General features: G+C 43.6%; 1 protein-coding gene across 8 annotated transcripts in view; it reads left to right on the top strand.

The window, feature by feature from the left end:
* The window catches only part of TP53BP1 (tumor protein p53 binding protein 1), a 176,121-nt gene extending 159,950 nt beyond the window's left edge, over window positions 1-16,171 (top strand). For all 8 annotated transcript variants that reach the window (XM_029574967.1, XM_029574966.1, XM_029574969.1 and 5 more), the window contains 4 exons: window positions 790-884; window positions 1,982-2,181; window positions 14,915-15,060; window positions 15,791-16,171. In XM_029574967.1, the coding sequence (XP_029430827.1) occupies window positions 790-884; window positions 1,982-2,181; window positions 14,915-15,060; window positions 15,791-15,978 (629 nt within the window). In that variant the 3' untranslated portion in view covers window positions 15,979-16,171. The remainder of the gene's footprint in view (window positions 1-789; window positions 885-1,981; window positions 2,182-14,914; window positions 15,061-15,790) is intronic.
* The last annotated feature ends 181 nt before the right edge of the window (window positions 16,172-16,352 follow it).

The raw sequence follows: 16,352 nt of genomic DNA, 5'->3' as shown, positions 1-16,352 counted from the left end.
TTAAAAAAGGTTTGGAGAAGTCCATTAACTGCTATTAATCAATGTTGACTTAAGGAATAGCCTCTGCTATTACTGGCATCAGTAGCATGGAATCATCTTAGTGTTGGGTACTTGCCAGGTTCTTGTGGCCTGGTCTGACTCTTGGTCTGACCCAGTATGGCAATTTCTTATGTTGTTATGTTCTTAATAGGAAAATAAAATATCCTTTGCTGAGTCAGACCAAATGTCCATCAAGCCCAGCATCCAGTCTCTGACACTGGCCAGTCCAGGTCACAAGTATCTAGCAGATGCCAAAGAATAGATTAATTTTTTTTGTTGCTCACTTCCAGGGACAAGCCATGTCTACCTGGAAGTCTACCTGACTAATAATGGTTTGTGGACTTTCCTCCAAGAACTTATCCAAACCCTGGCTATGCTAGATCAGAATCCTCCGTGGAGCTTGATATGGAAGTGATACTGCCCTGTTGGACAGGATACTCATGATGCCGCAGTCCTGCAAGCCATAGTTTGGACACACTGATGCAGTCTTTAGTTGATGTGTCATAAGTAGTTGTTTACTTTTTTTGCCATTAATAAAGAAAACTGCTCTGAAATAGCCTAGTCAGAAAGAGCAAAAGTGACGTTTCCTATGTACATTGTCTGAAAGTGAAACATAGACACATGATTTACTTTCACCTGCTTCTGCAGGAGTTAAGCCAGTTAAAACCTAGTTTACTTTCTCTCCGTTAGAGAGATTGTGTTTGTGTATAATTTGGATTAAAGGCTCATTTCTTTTTCTCTGTTTTGTAGAGTTTGTAGAGACCACTCCTTATAATAAACAGTATACAGAGACTCAACTTCGGGCAGGTGGTGGATACATTCTGGAGGATTTTAATGAAGCCCAGGTGAGGTTGCACCTGTAGATTGTATCTGTAATGGTTGAGTGGCTTTGCATTAATGACAGATAGAATCCTCTTTTAGAAACTCTTATCATATTAAAAACTCAGGATTCAGACTGGGTCAGGGTCTGGGTTCCCAGACCCCCTTGGGTGTCTAATTTAGGATTTAATTAGCTGAATAAGTAGCTCCTCCCCGTTTTTCTCCGTCCTGCCTACTACTTAGCCAGATAACTAAATGGGTCCGGATATTCAGATGCTGCTACTTAGATGGCTAAGTCCCTTTTTCTTTGTAAACTTATCACAGCCCTTGCTTACCTTCTCATGAGAGAGGCTTGAGGTATTCCAGAGGGCAGTGAAGAGGGGTGATAGAGAGAAAGAGAGGGGCAAGAAAAAGAGGAAGAATCAAAAGGAGGGAGTCTCCTGTATCCCTCAAAACCTCAGCATTCAACCACCTTAAGATATACGCCACCAGAGGGGAAACTCCCCTGAGAGCTAAATTATGGCCTGCTCAACCAAGGGAACAAGGAAACGTCACAGACTAAGGGAGCAGAAACAACCACGGAGGCCTGCATACCCCAGGAGCCACAGTCTGCTGGAGAGAGAGAATACTGGTTGATGTTGGTGTTGCATCACCTCTAATACCAGTAGTGATATCGCTGGAAAAAGCTGTTTTCTGTCACCTTCAGCTGGTAGGGTGGCTTAAACTAAGCATCTGGACTGGTGTAGCAGGATAAGGATCTTCCACCCTCAGGTTTGCTGCATGTAAATAAATGCATTTTGTCACACAAAATTAAACCATTTTTACTCAATCATTCCGTAACTAGAATGAAAAGGCACAGCCATCAAACAGTTGTGAACGAAAACAGGATATCCCAGTAGGACTATGTGGCCTTTCTGTAATGCATACATTGTTCCCCATCCTTTTTAAAATGTGTGCTTTGGTTCCCATCCATTTTCCTCACTGATCACCTGTTCTTTCTGAATTCACTTTCCTTCTTTCCTCGCTGCTTTCCATCTTTTGAGATCTCTCAACTTGTATTCTTTTCCCCTCTCCCTTGATTACAACTGCATTTCTGACTGGCTCCCTTTTTTTTTTCTTCCAGTGTAAGGCAGCCTATAAGTGTCTCCTGATTGCAGATCAGCAGTGTCGAACCAGAAAGTATTTCCTGTGCCTTGCCAGTGGGATTCCCTGTGTTTCCCATGTCTGGGTTCATGACAGCTGCCATGCCAACCAACTCCAAAACTTTCGCAATTACCTCCTCCCAGCTGGATACAGCCTCCAAGAGGAGAGGATACTTGAGTGGTAAGGACCAGTTATGTCGTCTGATTTATATTTGTTGTATGTATTTTTATATATACCGCATCGATGTTTCCTATGGTTTTGTGGTTAATCAAGAAATATGTTTAAAGTACAAAGACTGGGGAGGAAGTGACATCATCCCCAGAGGTGGCTGCCTAAAAGCTGAGCTCCTGCCCCAACTCTAAAATCGGCCGCCATCCAAACGCTGAGGTTCCTCATCCCGGCTGCACAGTACCATGAGGGTCTCCGCTTGCGATTGGAGATGTCACGGCAGGAAAAAAAAAACAGACTTGAAGAAGTTCTCCTTTGCCAGCCAGGACGCTTCACAAGCCCTTGGCTGTGGCGAGGGGAAGACATGGTCGCCGCGGACAAGGAGACTTGCCTTGGAGCTGAGGTGAAGGGGATTCCCTCGCGGGTGGATTTCTTGCTGAATTGCGCCAAGACATGGTGCATATAAAACAGGAATTTGGCAACATGTTCGCGGGGTGAAGTGGCGTCCCTTGGAAACCGCGTGTCAGAGGTGGAGTCCCGAGCAGAGGAGCAGGCCACTGATACAGCAACCTGTCGGGAAGAAGTCGTTGGTATTTCAAACTCACTGACTGAAATGGAGGAGCACCTGGTGGACCTAGAAAATAGGTCCAGGAGAGTTAACTTGCGTTTCAAGGGGGTCTCAGAGTTGCCTGCTTACAAAGACTGCTTTCAGGTGGTATCCAACAGCTCCATTGCCTGATATTAAATTGGAGCGGGCACATAGAGCCCTTGGTCAGCCCAGAGGGAACCTTCCTCGAGATATAGGAGTCTGCTTCCATGACTTGACTTGACTTTACTTTAAAGGAGAAGGTGGCTACAATGGCCCGAAAGGAAAGGCCAGGCATGACCACCAAGTAGATATCTTTCAGGATCTTTCCCAGGATTGGCCACTGTTGGAAACAGGATGCTGGGCTTGATGGACCCTTGGTCTGACCCAGTATGGCATGTTTTTATGTTGCCTGATCACTATTCGAAAGCGTAGAGCCTTTCGGGACATTCTCACTGTGTTGAACTGCGAGGATATCCACTTCTGATGGACTTCCCCATTTGCACTTCAGTTCACTGCTAAAGGCCAGGCCATGAAAGTGAAAACAGTGGAGGCTGCAGTGGATTTTTTGCGTTTGGCTGATATCCCTGTACCACTGGGAAGCCATTCAGTGACCGGGGGGCCCCGTCTGGAAAAGAAGTGATCAGCCTAAATGGTAGAGGGCCCAGGGGTCTAGCAGACGTTTCAGGAGGCAGCTGGATTCACACTTATCACCTAGAACGGCAAGTGTTGTATGATCATTCTCTCTTTGGGACTTCCTCTCTGTCCTAGTTTGGTGATTCTCCTATGCTGTGTGATATGACGTTTTTCTTAGGCACTGATGGGATAGGCAAATTCAAACTTTAACTTTTTGAAGTTTAGGGGTAAGGTTGCTACCATTAGGAGGCTTTAAGGGATGTGCTGCTTTCAATTTGAGTTTTCTTTTTTTAGGTCTGAGTTGGAGTGGGAGTCTCACGCCATGTTTGGTGGTGCCTTCCTCCAAGGGGGATTATGCACCTCATGAGGATGAGGTTTAGCTTAAAAATTTGGTTTGGGGGGGGGGGGGGGGAGATGAGGTGGGGGTTGGGATGTCTCCCAGGATTGGGATCACATGGCATTATCTAGGCCCTTGCTTCTCAGGTTTCTTCTGTATGTGGGCTCATGAGGATGGAGTGAAAGAGGGTATGGGAAATATGGAGGTCGCCTTTTATGTTTGTTGTACTTTTTTTTTTTTTTTTTATTTATCAGTCATTTTACAATATTTATCAAGCAAACAGTGCTTATTGTACTTTATCTTTTCACTCATGAGGACCGTTAAGATTGTCTATCAATACTAAGGGTCTGAACTTCCCGGTTAATAGGAAATTGCTCTTTAAAAAGGCAGCAGACTTGGGAGCAAATGTGATCATCTGCCAAGAAACGCATTTTAAGGCCAGATTTTCACATCTACTGGGTTGTAAAACATAGAAACATAGACACATAGAAATGATGGCAGAAAAGGACCAAACAGTCCATCCAGTCTGCCCAGCAAGCTTGTAGTAGCATCAAAAGTATCAGGCTTATTGGTCAAGGACATCAACAGCCACATCAGCAAGTTACCCCCACTCCTACTTTTATCCCAGGCCCCAAAATCCAGTGTCCTCATTGGCTGCTGCCTGAGTCCGATTCCCCCCCCCCCTTTATTTTCCCCAACCGTTAAAGCAAAGAGCAATATTGGAGCTGCACCAACAACTTGAAGGCCCATCGGCCAAGGGTAGCAACTGCCACACAGCAAGTTACCCCCATGCACTTCCCTCTTCATTTCCACTGTTTAGTTCTTAGGGATCCATAGTGTTTATCCCATGCCCCTTTGAAATCTTTCACTGTTTTTGTCTTCACCACCTCTTCTGGAAGGGCATGCCAGGCATCCACCACCCTCTCCATGAAGAAATATTTCCTGATGTTGGTTCTGAGTCTTCCACCCTGGAGTTTCATTTCGAGTCCCCTAGTTCTATTGATTTCTTTCCAGTGGAGAAGGTTTGTTGATTGTGCATCGTTAAGACCTTTCAGGTATCTGAAGGTCTGTATCATATCTCACCTGCACCTCCTCTCCTCCAGGGTATACATATTTAGGTTCTTCAGCCTCTCCTCATAAGTCATTTCATGAAGACTCCCCACCATTTTTGTCACCTTTCTCTGAACCGCCTCCATCCTGTCTCTGTCCCTTTTGAGATACGGTCTCCAGAACTAAACACAATACTCCAGATGAGGCCTCACCAAGGACTTGTACAAGGGGATCATCACCTCCTTTTCCTTACTGGTTAATCCTCTCTCTATGCAGCCCAGCATTCTTCTGGCTTTAGCTATCGCCTTGTCACATTGCTTCGTCATCTTCAGATCACTAGACACTCACCCCACGATCCCTCTCTTGCTCTGTGCACAACAGCCCTTCACCCCTATCACATATATCTCTTTTGGATTACCATACCCCAGATGCATGACTCTGCACTTCTTGGCATTGAATCCTAGTTACCATATCTTCACAGTTCAAGCTTCCTTAAATCATATCTCATTCTATCTACTCCTTCCGGCAAGTCCATTCTGTTGCAGATCTTATCATCCGCAAATAGACAAACTTTACCTTCTATCCCTTCCATAATGTCACTCACAAAGATATTGGAATGAACCGGTCTCAACACCAATTCTTGTGGCACTCCACTTAATACCACACTCTCTTCTGAGTAGGTTCCATTTATCATCACACGCTGTTTTCTATCCATCAACCAGTTTGTAATTACTCTAACACCTTTGTGCTTACTCCCAAGCTTCTCATTTTATTCACAAGCCTCCTGTGCAGGACCGTATCAAAAGCTTTACTGAAATCCAAGTAGATCACATCGAGCACTCTTCCTCGATCCAATTCTTTAGTCACCCAATCAAAAAAATCAATCAGATTTGTCTGACAGGACCTTCCAGTGGTGAATCCATGCTGCCTCGGGTTGAGCAACCTAGTGGATTGTAGATAGTTCACTGTCCTTTCCTTCAGCAGATTCTCCATTACTTTTCCCACCACCGAGGTGAGGCTAACCAGCCTGTAGTTTCCAGCCTCCTCTCTGCTCCCACTCTTGTGTAGCGGGACCACCGTCGCTCTTCTCCAATCACTTGGCACCTCTCCCATTTCCAGGGATCTATTGAACAGGTCACACAGCGAACCCACCAGCACATCTCTGAGCTCCCTCAGTATCCTGAGATGAACCTCATCAGGCCCCATGGCTTTGCCACTTTCGTATTTCCTAGCTCTTCCCATACATTCTCTTCTATAAACAGAGTTTTGTCTATTCCACACACCCCCCCCTCCTGATGTCTTGTTAATTTATTACTTTCCCTCTCCAGGGTTGTATTTAGTAAACACTGAACTGAAGTATTTGTTTAATATTTCTGCCTTTTCTTTGTCTCTCTCCACACATTGATCCCTGTCACCTTTCAGTTTCACTGACCCACTCTGGAGCTTTCTCCTTTCTCTGATGTATCTGAAAATTGATTTGTCCCCACTCTTTACCTCTTTGGCAATCCTTTCTTCTGCCTGACTTTTTGCTTTCTTGATTACTACCTTCGTTTCCCTCAGTTTCACCAGATATTCTTCCCTGTGTCCTCTTTTTGGGATCCTTTATATTTCTTGAATGCTGCTCTTTTTACTTTTATCAGCCACCTCCTTTGAGAACCAGATCTGTTTCTTATTTCTCTTGCTTTTGTTTACTTTTCTAACATATAGATTAGTTGCCTTAGTAATTGCTGCTTTTAGTTTGGACCACTGTGCTCCACCTCTCTCATTTTCTCCCAGTCTTCAAGTTCTGCCTTCAGATACTTCCCCCATTTCCACAAAGTCTGTATTTTTGAAGTTCAAAACTTGGATCTTTGTGTGACTTCTCTGGATCCTATTTGCAATATTGAACCATACCGTTTGATGATCACTGGTGCTGAGGTGAGCACCCACCCAGCCTTTAGAGACATTATCCCCGTTAGTGAGCACTAGGTCCAGTATAACTCCCTTCCTCGTGGGTTCCATTATCATTTGTTTGAACAGAGCCCCTTGCAGGGCATCCATTATCCCTCCTCTTCTGGTAGAGTCCGCAGAAGGGATACTCCAGTCTTCGTCTGGCCAATTAAAATCTCCAGCATTCAACACTTCTCCCTTCTTTCCCACCTTTTGGATGTCTTTAACCCAGTGGTTCTCAACCCTGTCCTGGGGACCCCCCCAGCCAGTCGGGTTTTCAGGCTATCCACAATGAATATGCATGACAGGAAATTTGCATGTTATGGAGGCCGTGTATGCAAATTTTCTCTCATGCATATTCATTGCGGATAGCCTGAAAACCCGACTGGCTGGGGGGGTCCCCAGGACAGGGTTGAGAACCACTGCTTTAACCAGATCGCTGTCTAGTTCTTTCATTTGAATTGGAAGGCCTGTAAACCACTCCAGTAACAATGGATGCAACATCATCTTTTTTAGGACAGCCCATCATGCTTCTTCTCTACCCCACATTCCTTGCAATTCAGTTGCTTGGATATTGCTTTTGACATAAAGAACTACTCTTCCCCCTTTTCTGTCCTCTATGTCCTAAATAGTTATAGTGTGATATATCCATATCCCAATCATAGAATCCGTGAACCATGTCTCCGTATCAGCAACAATGTCCAAGTCCGCCTCCACCATTAGGGCTTGCAGGTCTGGGATTTTGTTGCCCAGACTACGAGCATTTGTGCTCATAGCCTTCCAGCTTTTGTCGTTCAGGTTTCTGCTTCTCTTGGACTTATGTGCCTTATTCGGCTGACTTTTGTTATCCCCTGTACCCATATCCTTTGTATTTGTATTAGGGGGGTGACGTTCCAATGTCTTCTGCCACCCCCGTCGTCTAGTTTAAATGTCTTATGGCAAGGATTTGAATTTATCTCTGTGCTTAAGCCTTAAGTATCTGCTATTGAATTGGAGTAGCCCTTCCCCAGACAAACTTCCTCCTGTTAGGTGAGTTTTCTTTTCTTAAATGAAAATCTATTCAAGCACACCACTTTTGCACTGCTAAAAACTCAATATTAATATTCCACACTAGAGCTGACCTATGCCACACAGTTATAAAAATACTTTTTGTCTAAAAGTTAAGATTTCAAGGAATTATCAAACACTTAGCTGAAGTTCCCATGCTCAAGCAGAGGCAGCCTACAATGGCCTATTCAATATTTTGTGCCGGCAACCAAAGATAACAAATATTGTGGTGTGGAGATTTTGTTTGCTCATAATTTAATTGTGGATGTGACATCTATTCTTTGTGATGTCCATAGTAGGTTTTTGGTCTTAAATGGTTCTTGGTCTTAATGGTCCATTATTGGAGAGCTGCTTACTTTGGTTAAATCTACATGCTTCAAATACCAACCAGGGGGTCTTCTTTCAGACTCTAATGGATACTTTACATGGGTGGACAGAAGGTCAAGTCTTGTTAGGGGGAGATTTTAATATCACGCGTTACCCCTTTCTGAAAAGCTTAATCCATAGTTTGGGATTGCAGGATTAATGGAGGCTGCAGAATCCTTCCTTAAAAGATTACACTTTCTATTCCGTGCTCCATAACGCCTTCTCGCGTATGGATTATTTTTATTAGATACCATGCTAGTGGGAGCTGAACAATATACTGGTATTGGACACATTACTTGGTCCAACCACATGCTGATATGGGTGGAGTTTCAAATAGGTAAGGTGCAGCAGGGAAGCAAGATCTGGAGGTTAAATGAATCCCTCCTTACTGATAATTAATTTATAGCAGCTATTATTAAAGATATTGAGGATTATTTCTCACTTAATGACACTGGTGATGTTAATCCAGCGATTCTGTGGGAGGGAATGAAAGCTGTGATTAGGGGGAAGCTCATTTCTCATACCTCTTTTCTTAAAAAAACAGAAGACTGAGAAGATTGAATTTGATGCGCCATATAGGTAAATTGGAGGTTCAACATAAGCACAGTAGGGGAGGCTCATCACGATGGCTCTCGATGCTGCTAGGCAGGAGTTGCAGGCTTTGGACTTGGCAGAAATCACTTCCCATATGCTTAAAGTGAAGCAACGATTTTTTGAATTTGGTAATAAGGCTGGATGCCTTTTGACTCAATGCTTTAAAGCTCAATCTACGCAAAATCAGATTCTTAAAGTTAAGGCTAAAGCAGGCAATATGATGTATGATAAAAAGCAGATTTCTGACCGCTTTGCACAATTTTATGTGAACTTTATGCATTGGGATCGTGGCATACTTACTTCTGAAATTGCAATCTACCTCAAGTCTGTCTTTCTTCTTTCTTTGCCTGCTGAGGCTAGAGAACTCCTGAATGCACCTATATGAGTAAAGGAGGTTCTCAGTGTTATTTTGGACTTGAAATTAGGTAAGACGCCTAGCCTCAATGGATTCTCTGCCAATTTTTATAAAGCCTGTAAGTCAGCTATTGCTCAACTTTTAGCCACTATGTTCAATTTCCTGAGAGAAGGGGGTTCCCTAGCGGTAGGAGCGAATGTGGCTGGTATTACGGTTTGGGCAAAAAGCAGGCGAGAGCCTACACTTTGCGGTTCCTGTTGACCCATCTCTCTAATAAGTTTAGACCTGAAGATACTAGCAAAGATACTGGCCACATGTTTGGGATTGATAGCCCCGTCACGTTCATGGGATCAGTTGGGCTTTGTACCTGGGTTCATCATCATAAGATACTGGCTGTTCTCTTGGCAATAGATGCTGAAAAGGCTTTTGATTGGGTTCATTGGGATTACCTTTTTTAGGTACTCGAGAACTTTGGGTTGGGTTCCTCCTTTTTGACTTGGGTTAGAGTGCTCTATGATCAACAAAAGCCCAGGTTAGGGTCAATGGGAGTTACTTGAGTTTATTTGATGTAGGCAAGGGTGTCCATTGTCCCCCCTTTTATTTGCGCTATCTTTGGAACCCTTTGCATGGACAGTCAGGAACTCTTATCTTGTTAAAAGGGTTATGGTTGCTGGGAAGTCATACAGAATGACTTTATTTGCAGATGACTTGCTGTTCACCTTGACAGATCCCGACCAATCTCTATTGGCCCTCCTTGGTGACATGAGGGGTTTTGGCTCTGTGTCAGGGATCAAGGTCAATGAGAACAAGTTCAAGATTTTAAATCTTTCGTTAAGAACATGCCATGCTGGGTCAGACCAAGGATCCATCAAGCCCAGCATCCTGTTTCCAACAGTGACCAATCTAGGCCATAAGAACCTGGCAAGTACCCAAAACCTAAGTCTATTCCATGGTAACCACCACTATTACTAGCAACGGTATTATCTAAGTCAACTTAATTAATAGCAGGTAATGGACTTCTCCTCCAAGAACTTATCCAATCCTTTTTTAAACACAGCTATACTAACTGCACTAACCATATTTTCCAGCAACAAATTCCAGAGTTTAATTGTGCGTTGAGTGAAAAAGAACTTTCTCTGATTAGTTTTAAATGTGCCACATGCTAACTTCATGGAGTGCCCCCTAGTCTTTCTATTATCCGAAAGAGTAAATAACCGATTCACATCTACCCCTTCTAGACCTCTCATGATTTTAAACACCTCTATCATATCCCCCCTCAGCCATCTCTTCTCCAAGCTGAAAAGTCCTAACCTCTTTAGTCTTTCCTCATAGGGGAGCTGTTCCATTCCCTTTATCATTTTGGTCACCCTTCTCTGTACCGTCTCCATCGCAATTATATCTTTTTTGAGCTGCGGCGACCAGAATTGTACACAGTATTCAAGGTGCGGTCTCACCATGGAGCGATACAGAGGCATTATGACATTTTCTGTTTTATTCACCATTCCCTTTCTAATAATTCCCAACATTCTGTTTGCTTTTTTGACTGTCGCAGCACACTGAACCGACGATTTCAATGTGTTATCCACTATGACGCCTAGATCTCTTTCTTGGGTAGTAGCACCTAATATGGAACCTAACATTGTGTAACTATAGCATGGGTTATTTTTCCCTATATGCATCACCTTGTACTTGTCCACATTAAATTTCATCTGCCATTTTGATGCCCAATTTTCCAGCCTCACAAGGTCTTCCTGCAATTTATCACAATCTGCTTGAGATTTAACTACTCTGAACAATTTTGTATCAACTGCAAATTTGATTCTCACTCGTCGTATTTCTTTCCAGATCATTTATAAATATATTGAAAAGTAAGGGTCCCAATACAGATCCCTGAGGCACTCCACTGCCCACTCCCTTCCACTGAGAAAATTGTCCATTTAATCCTACTCTCTGTTTCCTGTCTTTTAGCCAGTTTACAATCCACGAAAGGACATCGCCACCTATCCCATGATTTTTTATTTTTCCTAGAAGCTTCTCATGAGGAACTTTGTCAAATGGCATTATAGGAGTAAGAGCAAGGTTTGGGTAGAGGTGGGATATTTTTGGGCTGCCACCATTAGACACTGTTGTGTGGTGTTCAGGTATATCAGCAGGAGCTCACCTTTCACTAGTCTGGCATCGGTACTGTGCTTGGTTAGTGGGGGATAAGCACTACTGGCATTCCACCTCTTTCCTATAAAATAAAGATTTTCCTCCGGGGGATTCACACAATGCTGCGGCTTCTTGGAACAGGTTTGGGGAGCAGGTTCCTGGTACTGCACAAGTCATATCCCCTGGAGGAAAAGGATCAGTTCTCTTATTTGCAATTAGAATCATTTGTTTGATCTAAGAGGATAGCTCTAGACTTAGGCAGCAGCAAATCAATATTTGAAGTCTTTTGTCCTAGAGCAGATAAACTAGAAAAGATGATTTCTAGATTATATATACCTTACTCATTGGAGATCTTGATCATAAATCTAGACATGTTCTGCTTTGGGAGTCTGACCTTTGTTACCTTGGAAGATTAGGAGTGGGATATGTGTTACCAGGTGTTGGGGAAAAGGTTTGTCTCATCATTGGTTCTGGAAAATGGTTACAAATTATTATACAGGTAGTACCTCACCCTGGCGAAGTTACCCAGGATCTACTTGGGGACCTATGCTCTCTTTTGACGTAATTGTGAAGACTGTGGCACCTTCTTCCATGTTTGGTGGACTTGCCCTAAAGTGTCTGGAGTATTGGGGTATGGTTTTAGAATTGGTAGCTGACATTACTAATATTCATTTACCCAAATCACCTGGGCTATTATTGCTTTTGGTGGGCTTCCCTGATATTGATAAATGGGTTCACTGTCTCATTGGATATATTATGGTGGGGGCACGTTGTGAACTTGCTGCTTGGAGGCGGAAAGTGGAGGTACCACAGAGATTCCATCTGGAGTCGAAGATGACTCGACTGTTTACCCTTTACATATTTACTGCTCATCTACATGATTATATGCAGAGGTTTGGGAAAACCTGGAGTTCTCCAAGGACAAGCAGGATGGTAGTCCTCACATATGGGTGACATCATCAGATGGAGCCCTGTCACGGAACACTTTTGTCAAAGTTTCTAGAACTTTGACTGGCACACTGAGCATGCCCAGCATGCCACTAACCCTGTAGCCACCAGGGGTCCCCCTTCAGTCTCTTTTTTTTCCGCGCAGCAGTTGCCTCATGGTTTAGGAGCTCTGTGAGAAATGTCTCACGGAAATATTTGAAGTTTTATATCTTGGCGGGTTTGCAGGGGATTAGTTTAGGGGAGTTATTGAATTAATAGTCTCTGAGTAGGATGTCTTGCCTCTCATGAGTCCTAATCCTAGGGGATCTGGAATGGGATGGGGTGGGGTAGTTTTCCTAGGGGGGAAGGTGGATGTGGGGGTAACTGATAAGTTAAAACATAAACAAAATGTTGTTGGGGTTAGCACTTGGTAGCTTGATGTGGTGGTATGTTGTAATGGCTATGTTTTGTTGTTGTATTCTGTACATGCTATTCTCGTTAATAAACAGTAAATTAAAAAAAATAAAGTACAGTGATGACACCTGGGGCAAATGCCCAGGATGCACACACACAAGTCCTAGAGCAGGATCCCCATACTTTATTCTTGAGGGCCACAACCCAGTCAGGTTTTTGGGATTTCCACAGTGAATATGCATGAGATCTATTTGTATGCACCATCATTGTGGAAATGCAGAAAACCCAACTGAGTTATGATCTTTGGGGATCCTTGTTTAAAAGGGAGCTGTCGTCTGTGGTCCCCTGGCTGAGAACGGATGCTGTGATGAATGAGCTAGATAGGTGGGCATAGTAGTAAATGATGGCTGATGGCACCATAGCCCAGTAGAAGCCAACTCCAAGAGGAGACTGCCTGGCTATGAAAACAAGCAGGAGATTAAAATGCATTTCTTAGCATCCAGACAGATGAATCCCGAACGGGTGGGCTATGAACCTCTACCAGCAGATGGAGACAGAGCAAACTGACGTCACAGTATATACACCCCTGTAGCACCAGAGCTCCAATTCCTTCCATGTCTTTCCTCCGTGGCCTCTGGTGGACAAGAGATTACAGTTGATAGAGAAACATCCGGGCAATGTGATCCTGATAGCTCCAGAGTGGTTGCATCGACCATGCTTCCCAGATCTGATCAACAGAGCCATAGACGGAACCCTGAGTTTAGGACATCAGTCAACTCTTTTCCACTGAGGCCCAGTACTTTCGGGTCAGGTGGCTCACTTATATCTCATGGCCTCACTTCTGAGAGGAGACAACCGAGATGTAGGGGATAGTCCAAAGCAGTTATTTCCAACTTATCACAGACTAGGTGACCTTCTACATCCTTAACATATGTGCTAATTTGGAAGATCTTTGAGTCTTGGTCTGTTATTGATGGAGTGCAGTCTCAGACTGTTCAAGCTATGATGTCGCATATTTTGGCTTTTCTACAGAAAGATTCTGGTCAAGGGACTGGCTTTTCACTCTGAGAGTCCAGGTAGCAACAATGGGTTGTCTCCAGGGTAAGGGGCAAGAGTATCTTCTGTCTGCATATCCGGATGTTATACGGTTCCTGTGGGGAGCTAAGAACTGGCATCCTCACATGCGGAACATTTGTCGGTCTTGGAATCTGAATCTAGTCCTTAGAGGATTGTATGTGGCTCTGTTGAACCACTAAAGAGAGCTACAGTTAAGGATGTGACTCTTAAAGTGGTTTTCTTGGTTGCTATTTGTTCAGCCAGGAGAATTTCTGAGCTCCAAGTGCAGTCATTTCAAGATCCCTTTCTAAAGATGTTGGATTCGGGGGTATCTTTATGAATGGTGCCGCCTTTTCTGCCTGAGGGCTCTGGCTTCCATATGCTTTAGTGAGAGTGTTCTACAAACAGAACTCTCCAGGTCCCACCTGAGTTAAAGGGAACTTAGGTAAATCCCAGGAGTTTGAACTAATCTGGGTACGTACAGGGAAAGGAAAATTGATTCTTACCTGCTAATTTTCATTTCTATAATACCACAGATCAGTCCAGAGTCCCGCCCATTTACTGGGAGGGAGAGTCCACCGCTTGTACTGTTGCTTTGTATATAGTGCAGAGTTATTGGAGGTTTTCAGTGCTGATCGCTTATGTTAGATTTGGGAAATGAGTTTTCCATTGCCCTTTTGGGCAACTTCACCTTCTCCAGCTCATTGGAGGGGAAGGAGTTTGCTTGGAAATTTATGGTTTTTGCTATCATCTTAGCTTGGGTACAGGTCAATACTGAGGGCCTGCAGGTGGCACACTGGGTTATGTACAGTGTCAGTATAACTTTCTCTGGCTCCATCTGCTGGCAGGCAGGCAAAAACTCAGGAGTCTACTGATCTGTGGTACTACAGGATCAAAAATTAGCAGGTTAAGAAACCAATTGGTCCTTTAGAGCACTACTGCAGCTTGATGGATCACCCAGTTAGTCGGCTATGCCATGGTAGAGCAAAAACTTGTGATTCTAGAGAAAAAAGTAACCCTGAAGCCTATTGGCAAAACTGAATAAATCTTTCTTTAAAGGGGCACTTGCTGAAGGTGAAGCTCAGTGAGTAGTATGCATTAATTTCTGATTCCACTGGTACAAAACAGTAAGGAAGGCACTGGAAGCCATACAGCCAGTGGAGACCTGCCAGAGCTGGTTTCGGAGTGAATTTCCGTTAATTGAAATGTTACTTTGCAGCACCTGCTTGCACAGTAATTTGTTTTGAAGGACAGTTCTGCTATAGTTTACAGAAACGTAAAGCTCTTTTCTTTGCAGGCATGATGGGCAGCATCCATTCCAAAATCTGAAGTTTCTTGTGGTTTCGGACCAGCAGCAGAACTTCTTGGACCTGTGGTCTGAAGTCCTCATGACAGGTGGAGCTGCATCTGTGAAGCAGCACGACTCAGCTGCTCAGAACAAAGGTAGCTGGAAAGGGAATTAAAGTAGTTTAGAGGGATCTCGGACAGACCCCAGCGCATTCCTGCTCAGACTTTCTTGGGGGGCTGAAAGTTAACAGCATCTGGTGAAAAAAAACAATCCAACAAGGCTTTTTGAGGTTGAAGTATATAAACTTCAGGTGGCTCTGTTTGTGTGTCTTAAGAATACATTGAACTCGAGCCAATGAATGGTTCTTTTATGTTAAATCTGTTTTTATTAACAATACAAGGCATATGATACATAATTTGCTCTGTTATATATCATACAGCGCTAAACGTCTATGAACATTATTTTAACCCCCTCCTCCCTTTTTTGAATGGTTCTTTTAAACTTCCAACCTGGAACTAGAAGCCACTAAATAGAGGTATTTCAAATTTAACATTGTGCTGTGCAATCACATTTTAAATTGCAATAAGAATTGTTTCCTTTTATGCATCTGTGATTAAACAGTGCCATTTTGTTACAGGAAAGTTGTGATCTTTGTAAAAGGACCCACTGCCCAACAAGCTGGTTTATTTAAATGTTCTTCTGGCTCCCTAATCTATACCTGACAGCAGCCCAAAAGAGAGAGGGGGGGGGTATATAGCTGGGGGAGATGGGGAACATTGAGGGGCACCACCAAACCAACAATTCACTTATTCTTCACTCACTATTCAACTGGAGTTAACGCTGGGAAGCGTTTGCTAACAAGGCTTTACCCACTTCTCTCTGCAGATGTCGCTTTGGGTCGTGTTGATGTTCTCGTCACCGATAAGTCATGTCCAGCCTCCGTCCTTAAGTGTGCACAAGCCTTATCACTGCCTGTGGTGTCCCAGGAGTGGGTGATCCAGTGTCTAATCAATGGCGAGAGGGTTGGATACAACAAACACCCAAAATATAAACACAATTACAGTGGAAGTTAAGAGCCCCTCTTGGCCATACTGTTACCATCCCATTCCCTCTGGACCTGCTGCTCCCAGTATTGTGCATACTCTGTGTTTTAATGAGGTTTTAGAGCGTTTTAAATGTCTGTGTTTGTAATTGGAAATATGCATGGATAACTGTACATAGTTTTATTTGCTGGACTTTTATGATAAAAATAAATGGTGAATCTCTTGTTGTGGTCATTGGTATTTCATCACTTGTCTCTTGTGTGGGCAGGAATCCTTTTCCTACTGGTAAGTGCTACTCAGTATCATCACAAGCTAGTGCTAATTTCTCTTCAGTCCTCAAGAGTTCTTCAAAAGCCTGCTTATGATGTTTCTCCACATGTGCCTTTTCATTTGCAACTATGAAT

Source organism: Rhinatrema bivittatum, chromosome 13 (genome assembly GCF_901001135.1).
Source record: "Rhinatrema bivittatum chromosome 13, aRhiBiv1.1, whole genome shotgun sequence".
Classification (NCBI taxonomy): Eukaryota; Metazoa; Chordata; class Amphibia; order Gymnophiona; family Rhinatrematidae; genus Rhinatrema; species Rhinatrema bivittatum.
The sequence above is the reverse complement of the archived record's forward strand: the minus strand, read 5'-3'. Positions and strand labels throughout refer to the sequence as shown.